This window comes from Saccostrea cucullata, unplaced genomic scaffold (genome assembly GCF_032062105.1).
Source record: "Saccostrea cucullata isolate Sc308-1 unplaced genomic scaffold, CSIRO_AGI_Scuc_v1 ctg3996, whole genome shotgun sequence".
Lineage (NCBI taxonomy): Eukaryota > Metazoa > Mollusca > Bivalvia > Ostreida > Ostreidae > Saccostrea > Saccostrea cuccullata.
In genome coordinates, this window is record NW_026931644.1 from 1 (window position 1) to 26,389 (window position 26,389).

Below are 26,389 nucleotides of genomic sequence, written 5' to 3' on the forward strand. Positions count from 1 at the left end.
TTTTAAATATTTTCATTATGATGACAAAACGTGTGGCATTATATTTAGCAAAAAATTACAACTCTCTGATACCTGACAGTGGTTAAAAGCTTGGAGTTTTCTATGTCATTATGATTTAAGACGTCTTAGCTTAGGATAATCATAAGTTAGCTTTGAAAAACACTTTAAGATAATCTTACGACGATCCTAAGATTTTCTTAAGATATATCTTAAGAAATTTCTTATGAACAATCTTAGGAAAGTTTCGTAAACATGCCTGCTGGTCTATTTTCTATTCACACAGTACAGTGTAAATTATGTGGATGAAAAAAGTGGTTTTTTTTTTGTTCTGGAGAGCAACTGATGGAAATAATCAACGAGTTTTATCTTTGAAAGGCAAACTTTGGAACTCTTCATGTGATGTAAATGAAGAATGCAAAACCTCTTACTGCCATCCTGAAAATCAAGTGTGTAATTGTCCTGTGTACTCAGAAATTGATTTAGTTAATGAAGTATGTGTTGAAAAACAAGGTAAGATTTCCAAGTTATAATTGTTTTCCTGTGTATCACATTAATGTATATATCTTTATATCAACGTTTTTGATCATAAGTAAGAAAAGTGTCATTCCATAAGCAAAATGTATTGAAAACTGAGTATGAATAACCGCAAGTCAAATTTAAGATGTTCCATCTTAGTAGACTTTTATCTCAAAGTAAAAGAGAAGCAGAAAATGAATCATGTAGGTGTTGAGCAGTTAAAGAAACCTTTGAGTAGACAGATGGCATCAGTACATAACATATCTGTATTCAATCTATTTTCAGCAAAACCAACACCAGAAAAGCAACAATCGTGGTTGATCCCTGTCCTGCTGCTTATTATCATACTGATAATAATACTTATTGCTGTCATCGTTATATTCGCTAGAAAGAAGGGATACATTCTGTAATTATTAATATTTTTGCATAACTTAATATATCTCTTTTGCATTCTTTAATGTATATTTCCTATGTTGAACAAGGAATATATTATGTTGAATGCTGAGACCTAACTTCCTTAACAAAAATACTCTAAATTTAGCTGAGGTAAATTAAATACAGTGATACTTTCAATAATTATTAGTAAGAGGGTTGTCCAAAAAGTTCGTGGACAAATGCTTAATTTTCTTAATAAAGCCCGCAGTGGCAAACATGTACGATAATATCTTAATATAAATAAATATGCAAAATAAAAAAAAATGCACACTATATTATGTACGAGGGTTGTCCAAAAAGTTCGTGGACAGTGATGTTTTTGTTAAAATAAATGGTTCTATTTAAATCTATTGTATATCAAAATATTTATCAAAAAACAAGTCAGAGTGGTTTAATTTTTATTGATAGAACATAATAATTTGTAAAGGTCAATTCAATTTCAATTCAATTCTTTTATTCCTTGTATCAGCAGATACATCAGATTAACATAGTAGTTACATACAATATACTTAATTGCCATGTAAACATATATTACAATGTATTTACACAAGCATTAATAAATGTACATATCTATACATACATATTTATGTACTACATGTATCATAATAGTGAATATTACTCATTATTATAATAAATTTATTTTACTTTCTCGTAAATTACAAGCTTCTCTTAAAAAATTCCCCAGACCTCTTAATTCCCTTACATTATGAACACTTAGTAACTGTATTAATTTATATACACTACTATTTTGATAATAATATTTTTTAATATGTTTCTTCCTTAAATTATCATATGTTGGACATTGTAAAATTAGATGAAATTCATCCTCTATTTCATTTTGAGTACACAATATGCATTTTCTGTCATTTCTATTGGTATTTGTGTATCTACCCCTTTCAATATTTAAGTTGTGATCAGACATCCTAAACTTTGAAATTATTTCTCGATTTTTAGCACTTAAAGGTTTATTTAGGTAATATTGAAGGCAATGTGTATCTGTAAGATATTTGTACAATCTAGCTTTTGGCATATTGTCGATTTCTGATCTTAATTCTTGGATGTAAATATCTTTCATTCTCTGTTCAATAAGTTTAATAACATATTTATCATCATAATTTGTATTCATCAAAGAATTTAGTCCTAATCTATCCAGTTCTGTTTTAATATTTACAATCCATTCATCTTTTTCCTGTACCATTTCTTCATAACATGTCTTAAGGATACAATTTTCTGTTTTTCTTAACTTTAACCAATATTTCATAATTTTTATTTTCCTTAGGTCGCAGATATAGTGCGCACGGACCAGTCAGACGTTAAGCAAATTTCATTATAACGTCAAACATTTGGATTTTGAACTTTAACACATGTTCATGGCCACTCACTACATTTCTGTTTCAAGGCGCTACACTTCTAAGTGCTAGCAATAATATTAAAGTATAGATTATTATCTATTTAATTTTTAAAATTCAAAACAATGCAGAAAAATTTACGAGCGTCATCAATATAAACTAACAGTTTGCATATACGCAAACTGCACAGACCAGTCTGACGCTGCGCTAGATTTATTACAACGTCATGAATAGAAATCTCAATTTCCAATATTTTAAATTCTAGTAGTGTCTTCAAATTTGTACACACCGTTGAAAAATCGAACAAAACCAATCTCTAATCAATAAACTAAATATATTTCAATAATTTTGAGATGTTTAAACAAATAATCTTGTCTTTTACGTCGTTCCAACTGTATTAAAACGTTTTTTATGATTGGACCTCGGTCCGTGCGGACGGCCAACGTCGCTTTTTCTGTTAAGTTTTGACACATGTTTGTTCGGGTTTTTGTTTAGTAATTTCACTGTGTATATAGTAAGCGATTCTGATGATATCAGAAAATCGATTCTGATGATATCAGAAAATTATTATAGCCTCTTTATTATTGTTACTTATAAATTTTCATTAAGTTTTGACTTGTTTCATATAGAAAATAATCATTTTAATCCGAACACTTTTTATCAGACTTTATGGCATTTTAACCTTGGTCCGTGCGTACTATCTTTGGTCATTAAAGACCCCAATTTTTACAAAATTCTTAAGTTCCATCAATAAAAAATAAATCATTCTGACTTGTTTTTTCATAAGAAATATTTAATATACAATAGAATTATATAGAACCATTTATTTTAACAAAAACGTCATTGTCCACGAACTTTTTGGACAACTCTCGTACATTACATGTGTACATACTTTGTATATGCAAGCAGCTCGTACCAATCTAACCTAACGCTAATTTCATGATATCGTCAAAAATACGGATTTTGAATTTTTATCACTTGTTCATAGACACGCGGTATTTTTAGCTTATTTTTATTTATTTTTTTTATTTTTAAAATTCAAAACAAGTACACGATAATTAACGAGTGTAATCAATATCAACACCTCGTGTACACATGCTGCACAGCCCAGTCTGCGCTAGATTTATAACTACGACATGAATAAGGATACACTATTTTCATCATATAAATCTGATTTTCCACTTCTTGTAGTGTCTCTAAAATTTTACAAATCGTTCAAAAATCGTATACAAAATTTTCAAATCAACGGACAAAATTTATTAAAATGAATTCAAATTGTTAATATAAATATTTTGTGTCTGACATCGGTTCAACCATATTAAACCATAATTATATGATTGGATGCTGTCCCGTTTGGATGCCTGACGTCGCTTTTTCTGTTAATTTTTGACCCATACTTCTTGCTTTTTTTCGCTTAATATTCTCACTGTCTGTAAAGTGAGTAATACTAAAGGTATCACAAAATAATGATAACTGCTTTGTTTGTGAAATATTTCATTTTTTTTTATTAAGATTTGACTCATTTCATATAAAATATAATCATTTTAATCACAACACTTCACTTAAAAAATATGGCATTTTTACCTTGGTCCGTGCGCATTATCAGCGATTTTAAATGACGGCAATGTTTAGAAAAATAGAAAGTTCAAAAAAAAAAAACTACTCTGACTTGGATTGTTATAACTAATATTTTGGTATACAATAATCATATCTTGACCCATTCATTTTTACAAAAACGCCATTGTCCACGAACTTTGAGATATCGTTGTTATTTAGCTGAGATAAAATACATTGATACTTTCATTAATTACTAGAATTACTATACAGTGAAAGTATATCATTTAAGGAGTTAGCAAGCTTCCAGTTCCCCAAGACAAGGACTATTTCCCGGGAAGTAGTCCTGGTCTTGGGGAACTGGAAGCTTGCAAACTCCCTCAATGATATTCTATAACTGTTTTATTATACCGATACAAATTTTAAATTTTAAAGATCACCTTTAAAAATATAATCATTTACAGATCTAGATTAACTAATCTTATTCATCGCAAAAAAATATTACATGTAGAAGACAGATATTCCCTAATTGTTATACAATCATTGCATTTTTTTTTATTACGTCTTATTTTGTTGCGTTTTGTTATACGAAATACGTCACGAAGTCTTGTGTTTTTGCGTCTCTCTATTATGACATTACAATGAAAAGCTGTAACTGCGAATTAACATGACTACCTTTTGACCGAAGGATTAGCTAAAAAAAAAAAAAAAACTAACGCACGGGGATTAGCCGATTCACTGCGATTTCTATAGAATTGTTAAAATATAATCACTTAATTTTTTATAGGGAAAAATCAAAAAAGGTATAATAATGATCGTTTATATATATTTTATTCGGAAAGGACTTTGGGTGTCAGCTGTTGAACAAATCTATCAGATAAAAGTGCAGCAAGCGTTAAGCATTATCTCTTACTGCGGGAGTTGGTTGAAATTAAGCACATTATATTTTATGTAGAACGGTTTGCTCAGCTTATATTTTGCTTCCTTATTGACCTTTGATCTTGAATTCTTTTTCATTACAAAGGTTAGAGATAATTTTATTTCATAAAAGAGAACTTTATGACTTACAAACATTAACAAAAACCTTGATTTTACAGATGGAGGACTGGAAATGATGCCACGTTTACATATTCGGAGCTAATGTCATCATCCAACCCATTGTATGCGTAAGGCATTCCTTATTTAAAAATACGTAGGCATTTATTTATATAAAATTGATACAATTTCATTATTTCTCCTTAAAATCTCATTTATATTTACTTATATAAACAAAGATTGCTAAAGTGTCCTAATGTGTTAACTCATTTGTAACAAGTCACTTAATTTTGAAAATTTGAAAATAAAACAGTTAATGTCGTGGGAATTGCTTTCTTAGTCTTGGTTATTTAAGGGTATGAAATTTTTTTTTTAATTGGTCTTTTAATAAATAAAACGAAGTGCATATTAACCAACGTCCCAGTATATGGATTTTGTTCCGGAATATTCGATTTTTCTTGTTAAAATATACATTATCTACCAAACTACTTTCAAATGTCATAATTCAATGATAATTTATGTAAATTGCAGGATCATGGTCATAAAAAATAAATCATCATTAAAAATAGTTTCTTATTTACTACAGACTTCTGTGTTGGGCTCGGTTTAGTAATTGAATTGCTTCTGAATTAAACTGTCAAAATTATGCTGATTTTTAGATATAATACAGACGACAAGAGTTCGCATCGAGGTTCTGTAATTTCTATAAACCAAGCAGCGGATAGTACCCACGGGTAATATATCTTAATCGCACTTCTTTTTTCTACATATAATATTCAGCGTCATGTTATAACCAATAAATTTCACATTGTTTATTTTGATTTGTTTGTAGAATACGTCTGAGTACATTTGGAGATACCTATGAGAGTTTGTATGATGATGTTAGTTGGCCAGAAGAAGAATTTAGGGTAAATATTTTTTCCCCTTTTAAGAAAATACATTTTTTTAAAGCTCTAACAGGGTGTTTTAAGACTAAAATTTGATTTTTTTAAATTCTTTTTTATCATGTTCAGAGTATACTGAGATCCTGCGAGCAGAGACCTACAGACATCGGAGCAGCATCGCAAAACAGACAGAAAAACAGAAGCAGAGATGTCTTGCCTTGTAATGTCCCTTTTTTCTAATGTTTGAAATAATGATATTTTTGTTTACTTCTCGAAAAGGGCATCTATATATTCCCCAATACACTTGTCTCTTTATCAGTGGCGGATTTAAGGGGCGCCCCGGCGCCACCCCCTAAAATTGTCAAAGTTAGCATAAAACATTGTTTTGTCGAGAAAATATTTAAAATGTCTACTCGGTAGACCTCATTTTTACTCTACAAAACCTCTAGAATCCATGAGCTTTGCCCTGGACCCCCACCAGGGCTTTGCCCTGTACCCCCTGGGGCCTTCAAGGCTGCCCCCAAACCCCCTGCCTAAATTTTGTGCCCCCCCCTAACTTCAATTCCTGGATCCGCCCCTGTTTATTCTTAACGATTGGATATGCCGTTGATAAAAATGAAAATAAAACGGCTCGTTTTTTAATAAAGTGACATGTAATTTTTGCTCTGCACTTTACGCTTTATATTTTTTAGACGACTACAACAGATTGAGGGAATCCGGTACAACCAGTGTGAACGACTACATCAACGCAAGTGTTATAGAGGTAAATAACTTGTAAAACAGTGGTGCTTTCAACTGTAGATTTGATATGATTTTAATAATTATACATGTACATGTATGCTGCTTTGTATTTTCAGGGTCTACATAGTCACTACCCTTATTACATCGTGACACAATATCCACTCATTTCAACTCAAAATGACTTTTTGAGGATGGTGTGGAAGCAAAGAGTAGCATCGATTATTAGTCTTGTTTCCAGCAGTGAAAAGGTATTTTTTCTCTCTAACTACTGTAAAATCACATATTTTTGTGGGGTCAAATTTTCAAAGTTCAAAGTTTGGGGGAAATTATAGGTTTGTGGGGATTTGAATCATTTTGGAAAATGTTTAGTAGTAATGCATATGGAATTTTACATTTAGAGGTGGTCATAACTCATCTGTCTCTCCATACCTCGAAAACAACAAAAATTAAACCACCACGAAAACTAGTGATTTTCCAGTATATAGTCTATGTATATTACAAATGCTTGTTCTTTTTTCTAAAAGTACTGTAAAGGTTTGATATGTTTTCATGAAGAAAAGATAACTCGGAGAAAAACAAATCAAAAGAACACAGTATATTTACATACAATTTTTCACACATATAATCAATATTTTTCATGTTTATGAACTTGGAATTGGCAAATATCTTACTTGGCATATACATCAAAAAAATAACTTTGTCTCTGAGTGAACCTTCACTGCCTCAAACCACTTCTTTTATCAAATAATTACATCTTATGCTGTAAAATGTTTTACATTTGGCTCTGTATTCCTTTTAGCGCCCTTCGCGGAGAGCATTATCCGCTAACACTACTGAATTAAATATCCCCTTAGATTCCAAAAAAATCCCCTGTTGTCCCACTGTCAGTCCCTGACATTTTCCTGTCTCTTCCTGACTTTCTCCTATGATCCCCTGTCGTTGTCCCTGCTCTCCCTGTCTAGTCCCTGTCGTCCCCTGTCGTTGTCCCTGCCTTCCCTGTCTACTCCCTGTCGTCCCCTGACATTCTCTGATCTCCCTGTCCAGTCCCTGTCGTCCCCTGTCGTTGTCCCTGCCTTCCCTGTCTACTCCCTGTCGTCCCCTGACATTTATTTTGGCCAAGAAAAGGAGTTTAAAAAAAATTTTTTGTTGCATTTAAGAGTGAAAAATGATATAGTCTTGAAAACTTTAAGTATTTTTTTTTTTTTTTTGTTGAAAATATAGACTTAGTAAAAAGTTAACACATTTTTAAATGCCTTAACTAAATCCCCTGTAATTTAGTTTCTATCACTTGTATCAATGTGATTTTTTTAGTTTGGTAGCATTTCGGGGGGAGAACGGCAGAGAATTGCATCATTCTAAAGAAAAAATAAATTACCAATTTATCTTGTGATGGTAGACGGCATATACATTGTGCTTTATGAACCTTCTATATATATTCATAAACTTTTTCATTTTTGATTTGATCTACTTTGAAACATCTTTGAGTGTAACAACTGTCTTTGTAAAAAAAAACTAGATTTAAACATTTGGGAATACGTACATTATCAAATCCATGCATGGGATATCTTGTTTTCCCAAAGAATTAAATGAATACAAAATTAATTGAAAGGAATAACATATAAATGCATTAATAAAATAAATGCTTGATTAATAAATAAAAATTATTAAATAAACTATAAATCAATTTTATTCATTTATTTTCTTATGTGAATAAATCTACAAATCGACTGAATTAAGAATCATAGATAAATAAATATATAATGAAAATTATATAAATTTATTCATTTGGTTGTTTATTTTTTAATTTATCACTCATTTATATCCCCAAAATTTGTTTTATTAGTTTTATTCTATTCCTTTGCTGAAATATGCTACAAAGTATTTTATTGGCATATTTAAACGACTTTTTATTACTATAAGTCCATGATGGATATCAAAATAATCGTCTCATTACGCACAGTATTAAGCTGTCAATTTGATTTTTGATACATTGATTTGATTGAAAAAATCGGTTTTCAAAACCCTAAGACTGTTCTAAAACAACATCAAAGCCATTGATGTTTACCAGTTATTAACTCGGGGTACACAGTCATGACACCTATTATCTTTTTCACTGACCGCTATACCTCGGGCTCGAAGTCGGGATCGAAAAGCAATTAATTTAAACAACACACCGCGCCGAAATTCAATTTTTTTGGAGGTTCCACGCAGCCATGTTGAACTTGATCATGATGTTGTACAGAAGGAAAGTGCGAAAGAGAGTGTCGTGAAAAGGACAAGCATGATTAGCTTTGGAAGGAATTTCTGTTTTGACAGAAGATGAAGACATTTTACGACCCTGTACTTCGGTAGGAACAATGTATAAAATTTTATCATGTGTCCTTGAATGAATAATATACTTCTGCTATTGACAATGTTACTGTTCCTTATTCTAGGCACTACACATAAAATGCCTGACCGTAAAAACGTTTGGGCAAGCGCTATTTAAATTTTGCAATAATTATTTAACACTTTTAAACATCTCTCATAAAGATGGATTTCAACCAGAATTTCCTCGTTTGGGATTGGTTCAGGAATTTTAGTGTTCCCCTGTTCAGCATTTACAGAGTATGTTATACAATGTAAAAAAAATATATTCATTTTTTAATGCATGTTCAAGATCATATTCAGCACTTGTTTTGATTATTTAATAGTTGCAGTGGACTGTGCCCGAGACGCTTCCCCACAGTGCCAGCGTTTATAGTCAGCTTGTGAAATTGGTGAGAATCATGCAGCTCAATTTTTCATTTAACACGAATAACCTAACATTGTTTTTATTAACTTGTATTTTTTAGCATAATAAAAAATATTGCAACAACTTGAACTACCAAGTAAACTAGACGAGGTTTATATTCTTAATTTCCTTATCCTAAAACTACAATAGCAACTGATTCTGACGGGTAATCTAAACATAATATAAAATCATTAGAGCTATGCATAATTATTTAACATTAAATCTTATGCATAAATTATTAAAAATAGCTATTATATTCTATGATGCACAATTATTCATGCATTATTTACAGGAATCTGAAATACTCACAAGAAGGACAAAAGCAGTATGAAAAAATAACACAAAGGTAGGATTTCTTAAATTTTTTGATAAGATCAATAAAATCACATGAATGATTTTTTTAGCTCACATGAGCTCAGTGTCTCACTCTGTCATCTGTAAACTTTTCAGATTTTGATTTACATTCATTAGAATTAATCCTAATTTGAACAAATAAAACCTTCAAGATACAACTTAATTCTTTCAGAAATTGTGCCAGAAAAGTTGAAAGTATCTATGGGAATGATCTGACAACATCGAACTTGCTGAGCCTTCCTTCTTAAAGTGACATGACCAGATATTTGTCCCAGTTTGAGGTACGAACTATTCATTTGTTGTATGACTTATTTTGTATGAGATTGCTACCATTTACTGTTCTTTGAATTTCCTGTCCACTTTAAACCCCTGCTATCTACAGTGTAACGTAAGTTGTAAATATATTTTATTTTATGTTAAATCACTTGCTCCTTATCCCAATAACTTGCATGTTAAATGCTAAAGATGCTAACCTTTGCATTTTCGTAAACTCTTATATTCTACGTGTTCTGAGTATGATGCGCTATTATGTACATCCGTTTCGTATCATGGTTTTTCATCACTAATCATAAATACATCTGTTTGTGTATTTTTTCTATGAAATGCCATACCTGTTATTGATTTTTCATATTTTTTTAATCCATAGTATCTTTCTGCTGAATGAAATAAAATATTGTGGAGGAACACACAGAAAAAGGCACCTCAACATGTTTAAGTTCAAGCAGGTAAACACAGTGGTAAAACGCTCAAAAAAGATGGCAAAAAGTTACTAGTCCCACATGTACATCCACAAAATTTGTAGCTTGCTGGTCTGAAACTATAGATACGTACTTGTATGTCTTAATATGTTAAATGCTGTAAATGCTATTATTTGCGTTTTCGTAAACTTTGTAAATCTTCAAATTGCATGTGCTCAGAGTACGTTACCATTATGTATGTTTCGTATCATATTTTGTTGTCTATAAATTTGATCTATGCATATAATTATATGTTTTTTATGTAATTCTCTTAACTAGATGACACAGAGAATTTTATCATTGTGTAATTTGTTATCTACTTGCTTTAGTCATAAGTACACCCTGTTTGTACATCTTTTCTCCTTTTTTGTATATTCTTTCTATGGAGAGCCATACATGGTATTAATTTTTTCATATTTTGTTTGTTACAGCTTCTTACCATATCCAGAGTATCTTGCTGCTAAATGAAAGAAATATTGTGGAGGAACAGAGAAAAGGGCACCTGGCAACATGTTCAAGGTGAAGCAGGTAAACATAGTGGTAAAATGCTAAAAAAAAAGATGGCAAAAAAGTCATTAGTACCCAATTTACATGTACATCAACACTAGCTTCAAAATTTGTAGCTTGTTGGTCTGAAATTATAGATAAATATTTTATTACCCAGACTTGAAAAAAATTGCACATCTTTTATGGTCTTCTGTAAATGTCAAAGTTCTGATGTTAAGAGAACCGCCTGTTTAAACAGCAGACTAAAAAACAGTATATGGAACAAAACTCACAAACCCCTTTCTGTGTCGTACAATTGTTCCTTTTTAGATCTACATTGCAATCAATATAATCACACACAAATGTAAACACATCACCCCATACATGAAATATTAAAAAGACTGCCATATGCACTTTCTTTTAAAATCTGGATTGGTTAAAAATATTTCAGTTGTCAATAGTTAATCAAAATTGAGCTGTGTTTCCTCCAGGTCAATTTGATAAGTTTACAATCAACTTAGATTTTGTGTACTAGTTAATATATGCATAAATCCGTAAGCACACGTATAATATGTATATATAGGCAAATGGGTATTTATTTGTATGTTTGTTGTAGAAATTAGGTGCTAGATGTTCTTCTCCAGAGCTGAAAACTTCTTGGGATGAATAGAAGAAAAAGCAATTGCAAGAAGAAGCAGTTTTAAATATTGTTTACGTCTTCATAGTACAAAAAATGATTCGAAAGATGATACTATCTATGAAATTAGTAAACTGAAGTGGCGTTCTGATGAATGTGAAAAAGCCTTCAAAGAACAGGACACCAAAAGTGCCACTCTCAAATCAAAACACTCTAAAAGGCAGAGCATAAGAAGAACTAGGACAAATAAAGAATCTAAAAGAGTCAAACCTAATGATGTAGCGATTGAACAGAAATGGGCTATTAGAGATCAAATATCTGAGTTATTACTGTTTTGCACAATTGTGATGTTTTTTTTTACTTAACTTTATTTGACACATTTAATGGTAGATAAAAAAAAATATACCTAGTGTTGTATTTTTGACAGTTAAAGGTTTTTTCTGATACTTCATTACAGATTAAATCTGTTATATTTTTATTGTTTAAACATTGATTGGTTTATTGTGTAGTATGCAATCACATACATTTTAATCTTGATTAATAAAATACATATATGTACAAGTTTGACTTAAATACATGTAATAAGTGCATGGACATTTATTGTAGAAAAAAATAAGACAATCAAGGGAAGTCTGAAAGAGCTTTGCTGGCAGTAAGTTGCAGATCTTGATACCCAAGTAAGAGAGAGGTGGTGTCTCTGACCGATCCTTTTGCTCTTGCTTGTGGGCGAGTGAGGCTTCTCTGTCAGTGGTTTATGTTTATACAAGACATTTTATATGTACATGTACATATTTCAGAGCTCATTCTTGTAATTTTGAGGCAAAGTGTAGAAGATTAATGACTGAAAAAATATCACTATCAAAATGTCTTGCATTCCAATGTAAAATGAGGATATTTTAAAGTTATAATCATCAAGCAATAAACCTAGCAGTTGGAACATATATGGGGTATTAGAGACAAATTATCAGCTGTTACTATTTTGTGTAATTGTGATGCTTTTTCTTTAATTTGAATTGACATAACCAAATGATATAAAAGATTTTTTTGTGTTGTATTTTACACACTCAACATAAAGTATTTACTGTACTCAGTTAAAGATTTAAAATTTAAAGCTGTCTTATTTTTTTATTGATACCAGACCAACCGGCTTATTGTGTCGCACACATGTACATACACTTTTAATCTCTGATTTACTGCCATGTTTTTACAAGTCGATAATAAGTGCATGGACATCTATTGTGGAAATACTTGGGAAACAGTATAAGGGTAGTCTGAAAGAGCTTTGCTAGCAGTAAGTTGCAGATCTTGATACCCAAGTAAGAGAGAGGTGGTGTCTCTGACCGATCCTTTTGCTCTTGCTTGTGGGCGAGTGAGGCTTCTCTGTCAGTGGCTTAGTGTGTCTTAATAGATGTACATGTAAAAAGAATGGACATTTTATTTATTGCCAACTTTTATTCTTTTATGCAAAGTATGATACGATTTTTTGTGGAAAATTGAAAAACATTTACAACCCATGAAGCAGTTTCAATAGGGGCAGTTTCAGTCACAGGTTTTGCAGTCTTTTGGAGTCAAGAATGACTGCATTTTTTACCCGTTTTGTTCTGATTTATTGCAGATTTAAATTTTACAAACAATTCTATTTCTATAATTATATTCTTATTGATTTATTTGGACATGATGACCCATTGCTGTCAGGGTATCTTAAATAAATAAAATTTTAATTCCATTTAAAGTGTTTTGTAAAATACAAAATTATTTCATTTACTTAAGTATTATTTAGTACCTACTACTAGTATGCAAAAGTTTACTCCATTATACTTGCGCTACATTCATGATTGTAAATTATTAAATGCTGACATTTAGATGTTAATTTTGAAATATCTTATACTTTGTTAGAACTCATTGTTTGTATACTATTGATATAACATGAAATAAAATTGAATGAGAAGAGGATTTGTGTATTGTAAAATGCTTGCAAAAAACACAATTATAAACCATATGAAATAATGATGTAATAAGTATTAGATAAAAGAATTATGCAATAATATAATTATATTAAATTCATCTAATACAACCATAAATGTTAATGATATGGGAAGGTTTAATCCATATATTTTCATCACATATACAAGAGATTCAATATTAGTTTATGAAAGATTAAAATTTGAACGTATCAGTAAGTTTACAATTTTCCGTATATAACTTAATTTTTGGAAGTATTATAAAGTAAAGTGTGAATTAAACAAAAAATAATTAGGTTAAGTTCTACATTAAATGTTATTAAACGATCAAATTTCATATAACCATAAAACTTTTATTTTATGGTCATGTTTCATAATATTTATACGTTTTGTATACTCGAGATATAATATTTGTTTACGGGAGACTTAAATCCGAACGTATTAGTAAGTTTACAATTTTCCAAACTTTATTAAATTTGTTCTTTTAATTTTTTATTAAACTCGTATTAAATGCTGATTATTTTCTAACGTTTACGATCCCACAGTATGTTATACTATTCATTTAAACATTAAATAATCGCAGCATTTAAATTGCATTTAAGGTAAAAGTAAACCCGACTTTTCATGCAGTGTAAATGATTCATTAATCTGTTGTATAACAAAAATATCAATTTATTTATTTCTTTTTGCAACTGAACATACAACAAATTAGTCAATCATTTATATCCGCAAGAAATTGTTTTTCTTTAGTTTTATTTTATTCATTTTTTTATTCATTTAATAATGGAGTGACTTTCTACCGTTTGTAAAAAAAAAAAAGGAAGAGAAGACAGCATGGGTACTGGCGCATTTTGGAATATTTTAGTTTTTAAAATCAATACAATGATTGATTTTGAATAGTAAGTAAAAATAAATTAATAAACTAATTAACTGCATGTATTTTATCATTATAAAAACAATGTTTTTACTTTTAAAATTGACGATACAAGCAAACTTTATAATCATAAATCCGAAAATGGGATTTGTTTGGCATATTCTATGTAAAACTATTTACGAAAAAATACGTGTCAAAGTATTTTTGAAGCATATTAAATCTGCTTTTAATTATTTTACTTCCATGATGGATATCAAAATAATCGTCTCACTATGCACAATCTTTACCCGTTTATAGTTTCTTTGATACTTTTATTTTGTTTTGATTGAAAAAATCAGTTCTAATAAAAAGAGAAAATGTTATTTCAAACAGCTGCAAACTACACACAGTCGTCCTGCCACAACATAAACAAGGTATAGCGGTCAGTGAAAAAGATAATAGGTGTCATGACTGTGTACCCCGAGTTAATTACTGGTAAACATCAATGGCTTTGATGTTGTTTTAGAACCGTGTTAAGGTTTTGAAAACCAATTTTTTTAATCAAATCAATGTATCAAAAATCAAATTGACAGATTAATATTGTGCATAATGAGACAATTATTTTGATATCCATCATGGACTTAAACTAATAAAAAGTCTTTTTAATACGCTAATAAAATACTTTGTAGCATATTTCAGCAAATATATAAAATAAAACCAATAAATCAAATTTTTGGGATATCAATGAGTGATAACTTAAAAATAAAGAAATAAATGAATAAAATTATATAATTCTCATTATTTATTTATTCATTTATCTATTTATTCATGCATTCTGAATTCAGTCGATTTTCAGAGTTATTCACATAAGAAAATAAATGAATAAAATAGATTTTTAGTTTATTTAATAATTTTTATTTATTAAATAGACATTTATTTTATTAATGCATTTATATAGCATTCCTTTCAATTAATTTTTTATTCATTTAATTCTTTGGGAAAACAAAATATCCCATGCATGGAGTTGATAATGAATTCCCAAATGTTTAAATCTAGTTCTTTTACAAAGACAGTTATTACGCTCAAAGATGTTTCAAGTAGATCAAATAATAAATGAAAAAGTTTATAAATGTATAATAAAGATTCATAAAGTACAATGTATATGCCATCTAGCATCACAAGATGAAATAAATTGGTAATTTATTTCTTGTTTAGAATCGATGCAATTCTTTGCCGTTCTCCCCCCGAAATGCTACCAAACTAAAAAATCACATTTATACAAGTAATAGAAACTAAATTACAGGGGATTTAGTTAAGGCATTTAAAAATGTGTTATCTTTTTACTTAGTCTATATTTTCAAACAAATACTTAAAGTTTTCAAGACTTTATCATTTTTCACTCTTAAATGCAACAAAAATATTTTTAAACTAAATAAATGTCAGGGGACGACAGGGAGTAGACAGTAAAGGCAGGGACAACGACAGGGGACGACAGGGACTGGACAGGGAGAGCAGGGACAACGACAGGGGATCATAGGAGAAAAACAGGGAGAGACAGGAAAATGTCAGGGACTGACAGGGGGACAACAGGGGATTTTTTGGAATCTAAGGGGATATTTAATTCAGCAGTGTAAACCAAGCACATTGCGAAATGTTTTGTTTATTTTGCAGAAAGAGCTAATCAAATCTACGCTGTTAAAAAATCAGTTACCGTCAAATATCATACATGCCAAATAAAATACATTTACAATGTTCTTCCTTTTTATTTAAATTGTAGGAAGTATACTTTCCAACAAGAACTGGTATGACAAGAACTTTTGGTAAAGTCAAGGTGCAAACGCTGTCAACATTAACTGTTCACAGGTGTACATTCCGATGTTTAAAGATTGTGAAGGTGAGAGAATTCCGTCCTCTCTGTTAAACATTGTAGTTGAATATATTTTAAACTTCTTATTTTATGTTCAATAATGTATTGATTGGAGCTTAACTATATTTTGTAACTAAATTTTACTTCAGGGGTCAAAGAGCCACACAGTTAATCATTTTCAGTCATCGTTTCTCTCAAATTTTACGAAAGATGAGTGTTCCGATCTTTTGAATCTCATTAATCTTGTACATTCCAATTCTGAGGAGGGGTATGATAGCAGACCACTTGTGATACACTGTCTGTACGTTCTTATTTTGCTTTACTTTTGAGTAAAATAACAAATTTATATTTTTTCTGTCTCACCGGATGTATTAGTTCTAGCTAACTCCTTAGTATATGGTTATCTAAGTTTTGAATATATTTGTATATGTTTTATATTTGAAATCAGGAATGGAACTGGTAGATCTGGTATCTTCGTTGCCATGGATTATCTTATACAGCTCATTAGGAATGGTGATACTCATGTTGACATTTACAACCTCACACACGTCCTGATCGCAAATAGGGAGAAATTAATAGAAAACGAGGTGGGTTATAAAGCATATAAGCCTCTACGAATTTTGCTTGGTTACACGATGTTTACAGTATATTTTGTGTAAAATATTATTCAGGATTAAAAAATTATTTTTAATTCGTATATTTTTTTATGAAATACAATTTAAAATCGAAGTATTATAATTTTTAAATTTCTCTGAAGCAGACTGATGACTCTCTCTCTCTCTCTCTCTCTCTCTCTCTCTCTCTCTCTCTCTCTCTCTCTCTCTCTCTCTCTCAATATAAAATGATTTTTTTAAAAATGAATTGTTCTGAGTGAGAAAAAAAAACTTTCATATACATGATTTGGAAGAATGAACTGGGAAGTCAGGCAAGCAGTGTATATAATTATTTATTTGTATATTTCTAGACACAGTATCAGTTCCTGTATGACTGTGTAGAATTATATTTGGACCACGAGAAGAAAAGCCCACCTCTTAAAATGCCAGAGGCTAATCCTACGGAAGAGGAAGGTATATATCTAGATCTATAGCATGTATTACTTTATTCTTTAAAGAAATAAATTTCTATGAAATGATTTGGTGTTGGTAACACAAAAACATTGCACATACCGGTATAAGTAAAAAGGTTATGTCAATTAAGTTTTAGAGACCAAAAAAGCTGATTGTACATATATAAATAAATTGATATATATTTGTACAATACGTTATTGGTACATGTATACATAACATAATAGTAAAATTATGTTTGTGAGACTAAATAATTATGAAATGGTTTTTAAGCAAATTAATGTTGACTTGTAGTAATTGTGATAATATTTACTTTGTGAAGCTAAGATTTTTTCAATAAGTACTGCAAAACCTTTAAAAAGATATTACTTTTGGGTAATTCAATAATAAGAGTTCATTTCATTTTAAGTACGGTACATTTTTTGATCTAGAATGTAACTTTTAATATGTTAATGACAAAGAGCTGTGTTGGCTCATCTTGTATTATTTTTTTTATTGTAGATGTTGGACTTATTGAACTGTCTCCTACTGATAAGACCACATTCTTTACTAAGAAGTACTGAGGAAAAATGCCTTTTAAGTTTAAGAAATGTTCTGAAATACCAGAAAAATTATCCATAGAACATTATGCAATGCAATGGGCACAACTACTATTTCTTGATTCCGCATATTTTACTTACCGAGAAAAACTTGTTAGCTTTATAATCTTATTTTGTATAAAATACATACAGTATTTTGGAAAACTTGTTAAATGCCTAAATATATTAATTTTAAAAATTAAAGAATGAGTGATTATAACAAATATTATAAAGCGGATGATGAATAACAAGCTTTTGTATACTGGCAGGGTTACGTTTTAGTCACTCTGTACTGTATAAGACAGTACTATTACTACTCATTTCAAATCAATATGCTAAGTTTCCTCTTGAAATCTTTAAGACTTCAAATCTTATTCTGTAACAAATTTTTGACGGAAATGTTGATGCTTTATAGAGGTACAGTATTATAAAGGCGTCGGTAGGCATTGAAAATTGGGGTATACTTTTTTGCTGGTTTATCCCCCTCCTTTTTAATTAGCCCCCAATACATGTATCGATTTGCATCCCGCCTATGTATTTATATTTTTTTAAATCGATTTTATTATTCATGACACTCCCCAGGGATTTTGTGTGTCTTTGGACACTATATAAGTATTGTATCCTTGTGTAAAACTTCTTCTCTGTTAAATATGAAAGCATTAAGAAATATGTATTTGCTAATATATTCCTGTTGATAACATTCTAATTCTAATCCAGTAACTTAAGGATTATTGTGGGAAACGAAGCGTTATAAGTGTCGTGTTTTACTTTCTTTACTTTTACTTTTCTTTAAAATCGTTATGTTGTATGAAGATTCAAACATATGTAGCTTAAATTTCATTTAATATTTCAATATGCAGGGAATGCACTTTTGATTTTTTTTCATATAAAAATTTTTCATTCGTAAACTTTAATTATACCCTTACCAGCATTTTTTTGGATGTTTGGATTAGAAATATTTTATATTTATTAGAATCCCTGCAAGGTTTTTCAAAATATAAAATAATAATATTGTGTTAAGTTTTTGATTTTCAACTGCTCAACTTATGAATTCTTATGAAAACGTTTTTGTCTTGCATGTCTTCCAAATATATATCTTGAAATTTATATGCATGTTATACAATGTATTACTTAATTTTTATTTTTGTTCGTATCTTGTCCCTTTGTACACATTGATCCTAAGGTTTATATTGAATAAAATTTTATAATTTATTGCCTCTTTTGAATATATACATGTCAAATGACAGTGTTTGGACCAATCATGATAATGCAATTATATAGTCTTTTCCCCTCCCCGGAACATACACTACCGTTCCTTAAAAGGTTTTGGAGACAAAAGTACAAACAGGTTACTTAAACAATAAAATGCTTTCTTTGTTTGTTATTACTGAAATGAACGGAAGCAGCTGTTGCAGAAAAAATACATAACCCACGTAAGCGGGTTATGTAAATTTTTTCTGCAATAGCTGCGACCGTTCATTCCAGTATTAACAAACAAAGAAAGACATTTTATTGTTTATATTTATATCTGTTTAAATAATAAATTAAAGTAGGATTAAAAGATTAATTATTGTATTAATGATTCGAACGTCTATATACGTTTCATTGATGGAACAGCCACTGATTAAGAAATCTGTACAGGCGACATGCCTACTGTAGTTTATGCAGTGATGAACGCAATGGGGTTTCTTAAGAAATAAAGAAGAAGATATTCAGTGGATGTAAATATATTATCCATAACATATAGTGCAGGTCCCAGTTTCAAACAAAAAATTAAATGGATGGGGAATCCATTCACCAAGTGCTTGTGTTTAAAATCAAAAAACTTTTGAGGACAAATTTTTGTGATTCGGAGAAAAAAGCTTTGATAAATCATCCTGAGGATTAAACCTTTCTTTCCTGATCATAATTGTATAACTTAAAATGAAGTTTGCAAACATCCTTCGAAATCAAGTAGAGACTTTATTTTTGGCGGTACAACTGTTGTTAAAATATCTTCTTCTTTTAAAAAAAGGCTAAATTGCTATGAAATATAGAATTTAGTACTAAACAAATTGTTTTTAGCCCGTGAAATCTTCCAGCAAAAAATAAAGGAAAAATTCATCAAAGAAATGAATTATTATAACGAACAGAATTCGAGCTCAAAGTCTGAAGTCAAGAAAAATCGTGTGCAGAGCAAACACGAGTCTCTTAAACATCAGATGTAGGGACCTACCTGTATCTTACTTTTATCTTCAGAAAAGTATAGATATATACGAATTTTATTCCGTTTTCCCAATCATGACAAGGAACATATGACTACATGTATTACAAGTATTAGCTTTCCTAAAAAGCTCGTCTGACGTGGTTTGCTTAAATTTAAAAAGCGGAAAGGAATAATATATTATGTTATATGATTTTTTTTCGTTCGATAATGTATCTTCAAGAGACCATGCGTAATCAATATTTAATACAATAATGTACAAAGAACTTTAAATTGAAGCTCCTGGCTCCAGTCCAGGATCATGAAAAAAACTATAAGACTTAAGTGAAATTTTTATTCGCCGATTATTTCTTCATTTGCACATAACATTATCTCTGTGAAACAATATTAAAAATATCCCTAACCCTAACCCTTCTGGTCTGCTTGACTTTTACAACATTTTATTATAAAATAAAGATTTTGATCGACTTAGGCTTAAGATGTTTCAGGATCCCGGGTCAGCATTTTTCAAATAATGTTTTAATGTTAAATGACCTAACTGACCTTTTATTCAACAAACAGAATAAAACAATGAAGGTTGTAAATGACGAAATCAATGGGAAGATCTTTGATCACTTAATGGGCGCGTATAACCCTAATCCTAACCCTGGCTATTACAATCTTGGCAGAGCGTTACACATGCTGACCATTCTCCTGCTGTTCTTAAAAGCTTTCATTGCTTCTCAAACCATTTGATGTACAATGATTCTCTATACTTAACACTGTTACGTAATTGATTGATGAAATTCTGAACTGAAGCACCTGGGAAAAGAAACAAAAAGATGCAAACTAATTTACAATGTAATATCGTCCAAAATATAATCGTTGGATAGTAGTGAAGAATAACACTTCAGCAACATAAAAATCTATTTACACAATAGAGAATTAAAAGCGAACTTGAATAAGACATTTTTTTCTGTTTTCACTGCATTTTTCTCAGGCACTGTGTTATCATTTTTTACAATACTTGGAGCAGGGCAACAAAGAGAAAATATTTGACCACTTGCCTGATGTTTAGGTACTAGTAATTCAATGTCACAGTATAATTTTACTGAAAATAAGCAATCAATTATTTAATCATAACATGTAAAATGATTAATCTTTGATACACAACACAAAACAGTGAGATTTATATAATAAGGCATTTTTATAAAGAACTGAAGCGGACATGAAAGATGAAAGCACGGATTATACTAAAGACAAGATCATTCAGTAATGTAAATAAAAGCTTATTTCCTCCTGGGACGAACTACATACGTATTAGACCTATTTAAGGCAGATATTTTAAGCACCGCCTTCAAAAATACTGTATACAGGTTTTATTTCGCCCCGTGTAATTTTCGCCCTTTCACACATGCAAACAATTTTGCCCCGTTTTAAATTCGCCCACTCATAGTTTTATTTAAGTAATTTTGCTGTATTCTTTGAATTCGCCCCGTTTAAAATTCGCGTAAATGAGTGTAGGGCTAAAGGGGCGAAAATAACACGGGGGCTAAAATTTCCCTATACACAGTACTTGGTCTGGGTAGCCCTGTCAATCAAGTAGATGAAGGTCCACCATTGGATGCTGTAACTTGACATTTATTTTCTAGTCCATGTGTATAGCATGTACACCTTGTTTGGCACTCGTGGGGACCTTCAAATTAACCTTTGATCCTTTAATTTTTACCGAACATGGTCTAGAGAAATTATTACTTATAATTTTTTTGCTTGATAATATATTAATTAAATATACCATTAGTATTTGAAGGATTATGATGTGTATTTTTAAAAAAGTAAACTTTGGTACATAATTTTTTTTCAAATGAAATTTTGATCATTTTAGGTTTAAAAATAAAATGGAAATGTTATTGATTATAAGTTTAGAACAGCACTGTGTAAAGTAATTAAATTGAAAAATATTTATAAACGTTTCTTATCATGGGTCACATATTTTCCTTTGTTTTTCAGACAAGAATTACAAGCAATCTTTTATTGCATGTTTATGGTGACAAGGCTTTATTAAGATTAGAATAAACTTAGAATTTTTAAAATATGAAATGTAGTTAACATGACTCTATTCATTTAAAAGATGGGATTCTGGGGATGAATGAATTAAGTCTAATCTAGTTGTTACTGAAGATTGTTTTGTAAATTAACATAACAAATCAGAAAGAGAGCCTAAATGAACCTATAAAAACGTAAGGGGTAATATCAGTTGCCATAGTTAAGTAGGCATTCCCTATCAACCGGTCACATGGGGAAGTAGCCATTCCCTGTCGACCGGTCACATGGTGAAGTAGCCATTCCCTGTCGACCGGTCACATGGTGAAGTAGCCATTCCCTGTCGACCGGTCATTGTCTGACGTCACGGCGTCAGACAGTACTAGATTTAACCAGGGCTTATTTATGCATTATTTAAGCCGTCATTCAGAAATGAAATTTGATTGTCCTACTTTGCACTTTTGCTAACATTTATACAACAAGGAATTTTTATACACCCCCTTTACCTATATAAAGACATACACGACAAAACATGGCGGAGAGTCCAGACGATTCTGACAGGTACGTAACCTGTAAAACAATGTTTTTGTAGCAAATGGTGATCTTTGAGACAAATAAGATAATTGCTTTGCTGACGTTGACTTCGCTGACTTGTTAAAAAAGCAAATGAAATGGTATACCGGTATATATACATAACTATATATATATATACATAATAAGTCTTCATAACTACAACACTTTTCTCGATTATGTGTCATTTATATAACCTTCCACTATATTGCTATAAATATATTTATAAAAGTTACGGTAAACACTTTGGTTTGTTTACGGAATTTGGGGGCGTGGCTGTGCCGAAGATCGATTGGTTTAAGATTTCGAGGTTCTGTAGGTTAAAATCATGCTAGGCATGTATATTGTCGTATTGGGTGGTATTAAGGGTTTTTAAGTCATTCGAAGTTTCGCTGCTTTAAGTTCAACAGCTACCAGTACTAATGTCGAAGGAAAAAGATTTTTTGGCTGATTATCGGCAATCTTCAGACGAAGATTCCTTGCTGAATGACATTCCTTCTACTGTCCATAAGGATTCTACGCAGAATTTGGATACCCCTGTCGTTATTCCGGAGACAGAGAAATCCTCGTCAGACCTGGCCGACACCTTTAACCTGTTCAAGACTTATTTAGACTCAAAGCTCAACACTCTGAAGGAAGAACTTTCTGTGGGTAACGATTTTGACGATTTGGCTAAGAAACTTAAGAAAGACGTTTCTGTGTCTTTAAAACACGAAGGAAACAAAATTCAATTTGAATTCAATTATGAAATTCTGAACGATTTATCTAAAGTACAGAAAAAGTTGTCAGTCAAAAATTCTGTTTCGTCTGCCATTATTTCTTCTGTTATTAACAAGATTAACAAGAGAAACAAGCTCATTCGTATAGCAGATAAATCACCAGCGGGTTGGACCACTGTAAGAGAATACGAGAGTGATGACCTCGCCTCTAACTCGGACGACGAAAAACGTATGCGACAGGCGGAGAATAAGGCGCTCCGGGTACTCAGAGAGAAACGAAGATTCAAGCCTTATTCCAACAGGAATGCATCAGCGACAATTTCTGCTCCTCCTGACCGTAGGCCTACTCCTTCTCATCAGCCCTTCCGTTTCTCAAGGCGTCGTGAAGCATCCCCATACGACATCTGTTACAACTGTAGAAAATACGTGCACTGGAAGTCGCAATGCACAGCAACCTCTAAATCAAGTTACCAATCTCAGGCCACAAACAATTTAAGTAACCAGTAAATCAATTGAAAAGCATGACATTTTTGTTCATGATTCAATTTTGAACGAACAATTTGATTTGTTTTTGAATCAAGTAGATTATTCTGAAAAATTACCTGTCTATGGCAAAGGTGTTAAAGTAAACTTAGCTAAGCATGTTGAATACTGGAAAAGTATTGGTGCTAGCGATTTTGTTGTTGATACCATTAATAACGGTTATGTAGTTCCTTTTCAGACGGCACCACTCCAATGAAGTTCAAGAATAGTAAGTCAGCTCTTGAAAATGTTGACTTTGTAAATAGTACGATTTCAAATCTGTTAGAATCCGGCTGCATTGAGAAAGTTCCTTTCCAGTCTTTTGTTGTTAGCCCACTTAGTGTTGCAGTTAACAAAGGTTCGGGTAAAGAGAGTCTAATTTTAGATTTGAGCGAATTAAATTAATTTGTAGATAAAAAGAAAGTAAAGTTTGAAGATTGGAATGTCGCTTTGAATTTTTTCCAAAAAAAAAAATGTTTTCTTTTTAAGGTGGCCGACTATAGTTTTATTGTGTGAAAACTACAATAGCGAAACTCTTCATTTTTATACCATATGTAACTTGCATTAATTTCAGTGTACATGCAAAGTTTAGGGGAAATCTACCGTCCAGGTATTTTTGAGGGACCGTCTCAAAATACAGGAACATTTACTATTGGATTATATAGGAAAATGCCCATTTTTAGCACTTTCAAGCAAATTATACAAATACTACAATAGACGTTTTGTTCAAACTATAATATTTGATGAGTAATACTATATTATACAATATATGTTAGAAACACAAAATTCTACCGTCTTGTTACCTGAGGGGGCATCTCAAAATGCAAAAAAAAAATTAACGAATTTTACTGTCTTTATAGAATACTTCAAAATATGACGGGCACAAAGGATTCATATGAAAACATAAGAAAAATAAGGGAAATATTCTCAAGTTTCTATATTTTAAATTTCAAGAGCCTATGTTTATTAATTTTTCTTTAATAAGTTTTATTACCCCTTTGTTTAAGAACTTCAGATTATCATAACGTCAAAAACACACTGTAACGACGTCAACCTACCCATCAATTGCAAAATCGGTTTAAAAATCAGTAATATCAAATTGTAATTACATTTTTATAACTCTAATTTCTTAATTTTGTTCAATTTTAATAATTAAGCTAAAAAAGTTGCATTATAACAGTAAATAAGCTTCATTTTACTATGATGCGCGAAATATTGCGCAATGGAAACTATAGTCGGTCCCCTTAAATTCGATTTAAAATCAGGATACCATCATATTGATTTATGTAGAAAACAGCTGACATATAATTTTCGTTTTGTTGGAATGACCAGTTTTATTGTTTCAATGTTTTATCGTTCGGTTTGACTTCAGCACCTTATATTTTTACCAAGTGCCTTAGACCATTGGTGAAACACTGGAGGAACCATGGTATTGACATTGTTCTTTATCTTGATGATGGGTTCGGTTTTGGTAACAATAACGAAAATTGTTTGAAAGCTTCGAATTTTGTTCGTAATTCTCTTGTTCAAGCAGGTTTATTAATCAATGTTGAAAAGTCAATATTTCAGCCCAAACAGTCTATGGAGTGGCTTGGCTTGATATGGGATTCCAAGACAGTATCTTTAAGTATACCGGAAAGAAGAATAGCGGATGCTTCAGATTCTTTGAAATTTATAATGAATACTTTTCCTTTGATTACAGCTAAGAACTAGCGAGGTTTGCAGGTCAGATTATTTCGATGTCACCTGTTTACGGAAATGTTTGTAGTTTGATGACAAGACATATTTATTTAACAGTGGAGAGCAGAGCTCATTAGGACAAATTTATAAACTTTGAATTTCCAGACATCGTTAGAACAGAACTGAAAATTTTGGTCACAAAATTTGTTTAAGCTAAATCTAAGGCGTTTAATTCAGGAATCTTTGCCTTTTACTATAGCATTTTCAGATGCTAGCAATGTTGCTGCTGGTGCTTACACTGTCGAAATGAACGAAAATGTTTTTCAACATGTTTGGTCAGAAGCTGAATCTTGATGAGTTCAACTTGGAGAGAGTTAAGAGCGATTCAATTAGCTTTATTTTCTTTTTCCAGTTCACTCCAAGGCAAGTCTGTGCGGTGGCACACAGACAACCAAAACTGCGTAAGAATTGTCCAGAGAGGCAGTACAAAAATTCATTTACAAGATCTAGCATTTAGTATAAATGTATTTTCTATTTGTGCAGAATCTGGTATTTCTTTGAATTTAGTTTAGATTCCAAGAGAGCTGAATACAAAATCCGATTACATTTCTAATGTTGTTGATTTTGATAATTGGCAAACTAACACAGAGTTTTTTAATTAATTGATAGTATGTGGGGTCCACATACGGTGGACAGATTTGCTAATGCCCAAAATGCCAAATTACAGAGATTCAATTCTTTATTTTGGTGTCCTACTACAGAGGCAGTAGACGTTTTTTCGAAAAAATGGAAATTCGAAAATACCAGGGTAATTGGCTAGTTCCACCTATCTCTTTGGTTTCTCGAGCA

At 31.0% G+C, this 26,389-nt stretch overlaps 2 protein-coding genes across 2 annotated transcripts; both read left to right on the plus strand.

The window, feature by feature from the left end:
- Nucleotides 1–296: 296 nt before the first annotated feature.
- On the plus strand, nucleotides 297–18,118 carry LOC134233199 (receptor-type tyrosine-protein phosphatase eta-like). Its single transcript, XM_062715182.1, has 13 exons — nucleotides 297–510; nucleotides 802–922; nucleotides 4,952–5,020; nucleotides 5,549–5,623; nucleotides 5,722–5,797; nucleotides 5,903–5,993; nucleotides 6,466–6,536; nucleotides 6,631–6,762; nucleotides 16,093–16,209; nucleotides 16,332–16,483; nucleotides 16,631–16,769; nucleotides 17,147–17,249; nucleotides 17,748–18,118. The coding sequence occupies exons 1-13, from the start codon at nucleotides 297–299 to the stop codon at nucleotides 17,807–17,809; spliced, it is 1,422 nt and encodes a 473-aa protein (XP_062571166.1). The 3' UTR covers nucleotides 17,810–18,118.
- Nucleotides 18,119–23,041: 4,923 nt separating this feature from the next.
- LOC134233198 (uncharacterized) lies at nucleotides 23,042–23,845 on the plus strand. The gene has a single exon (XM_062715181.1). The coding sequence runs from the start codon at nucleotides 23,042–23,044 to the stop codon at nucleotides 23,843–23,845; it is 804 nt and encodes a 267-aa protein (XP_062571165.1).
- Nucleotides 23,846–26,389: the final 2,544 nt, after the last annotated feature.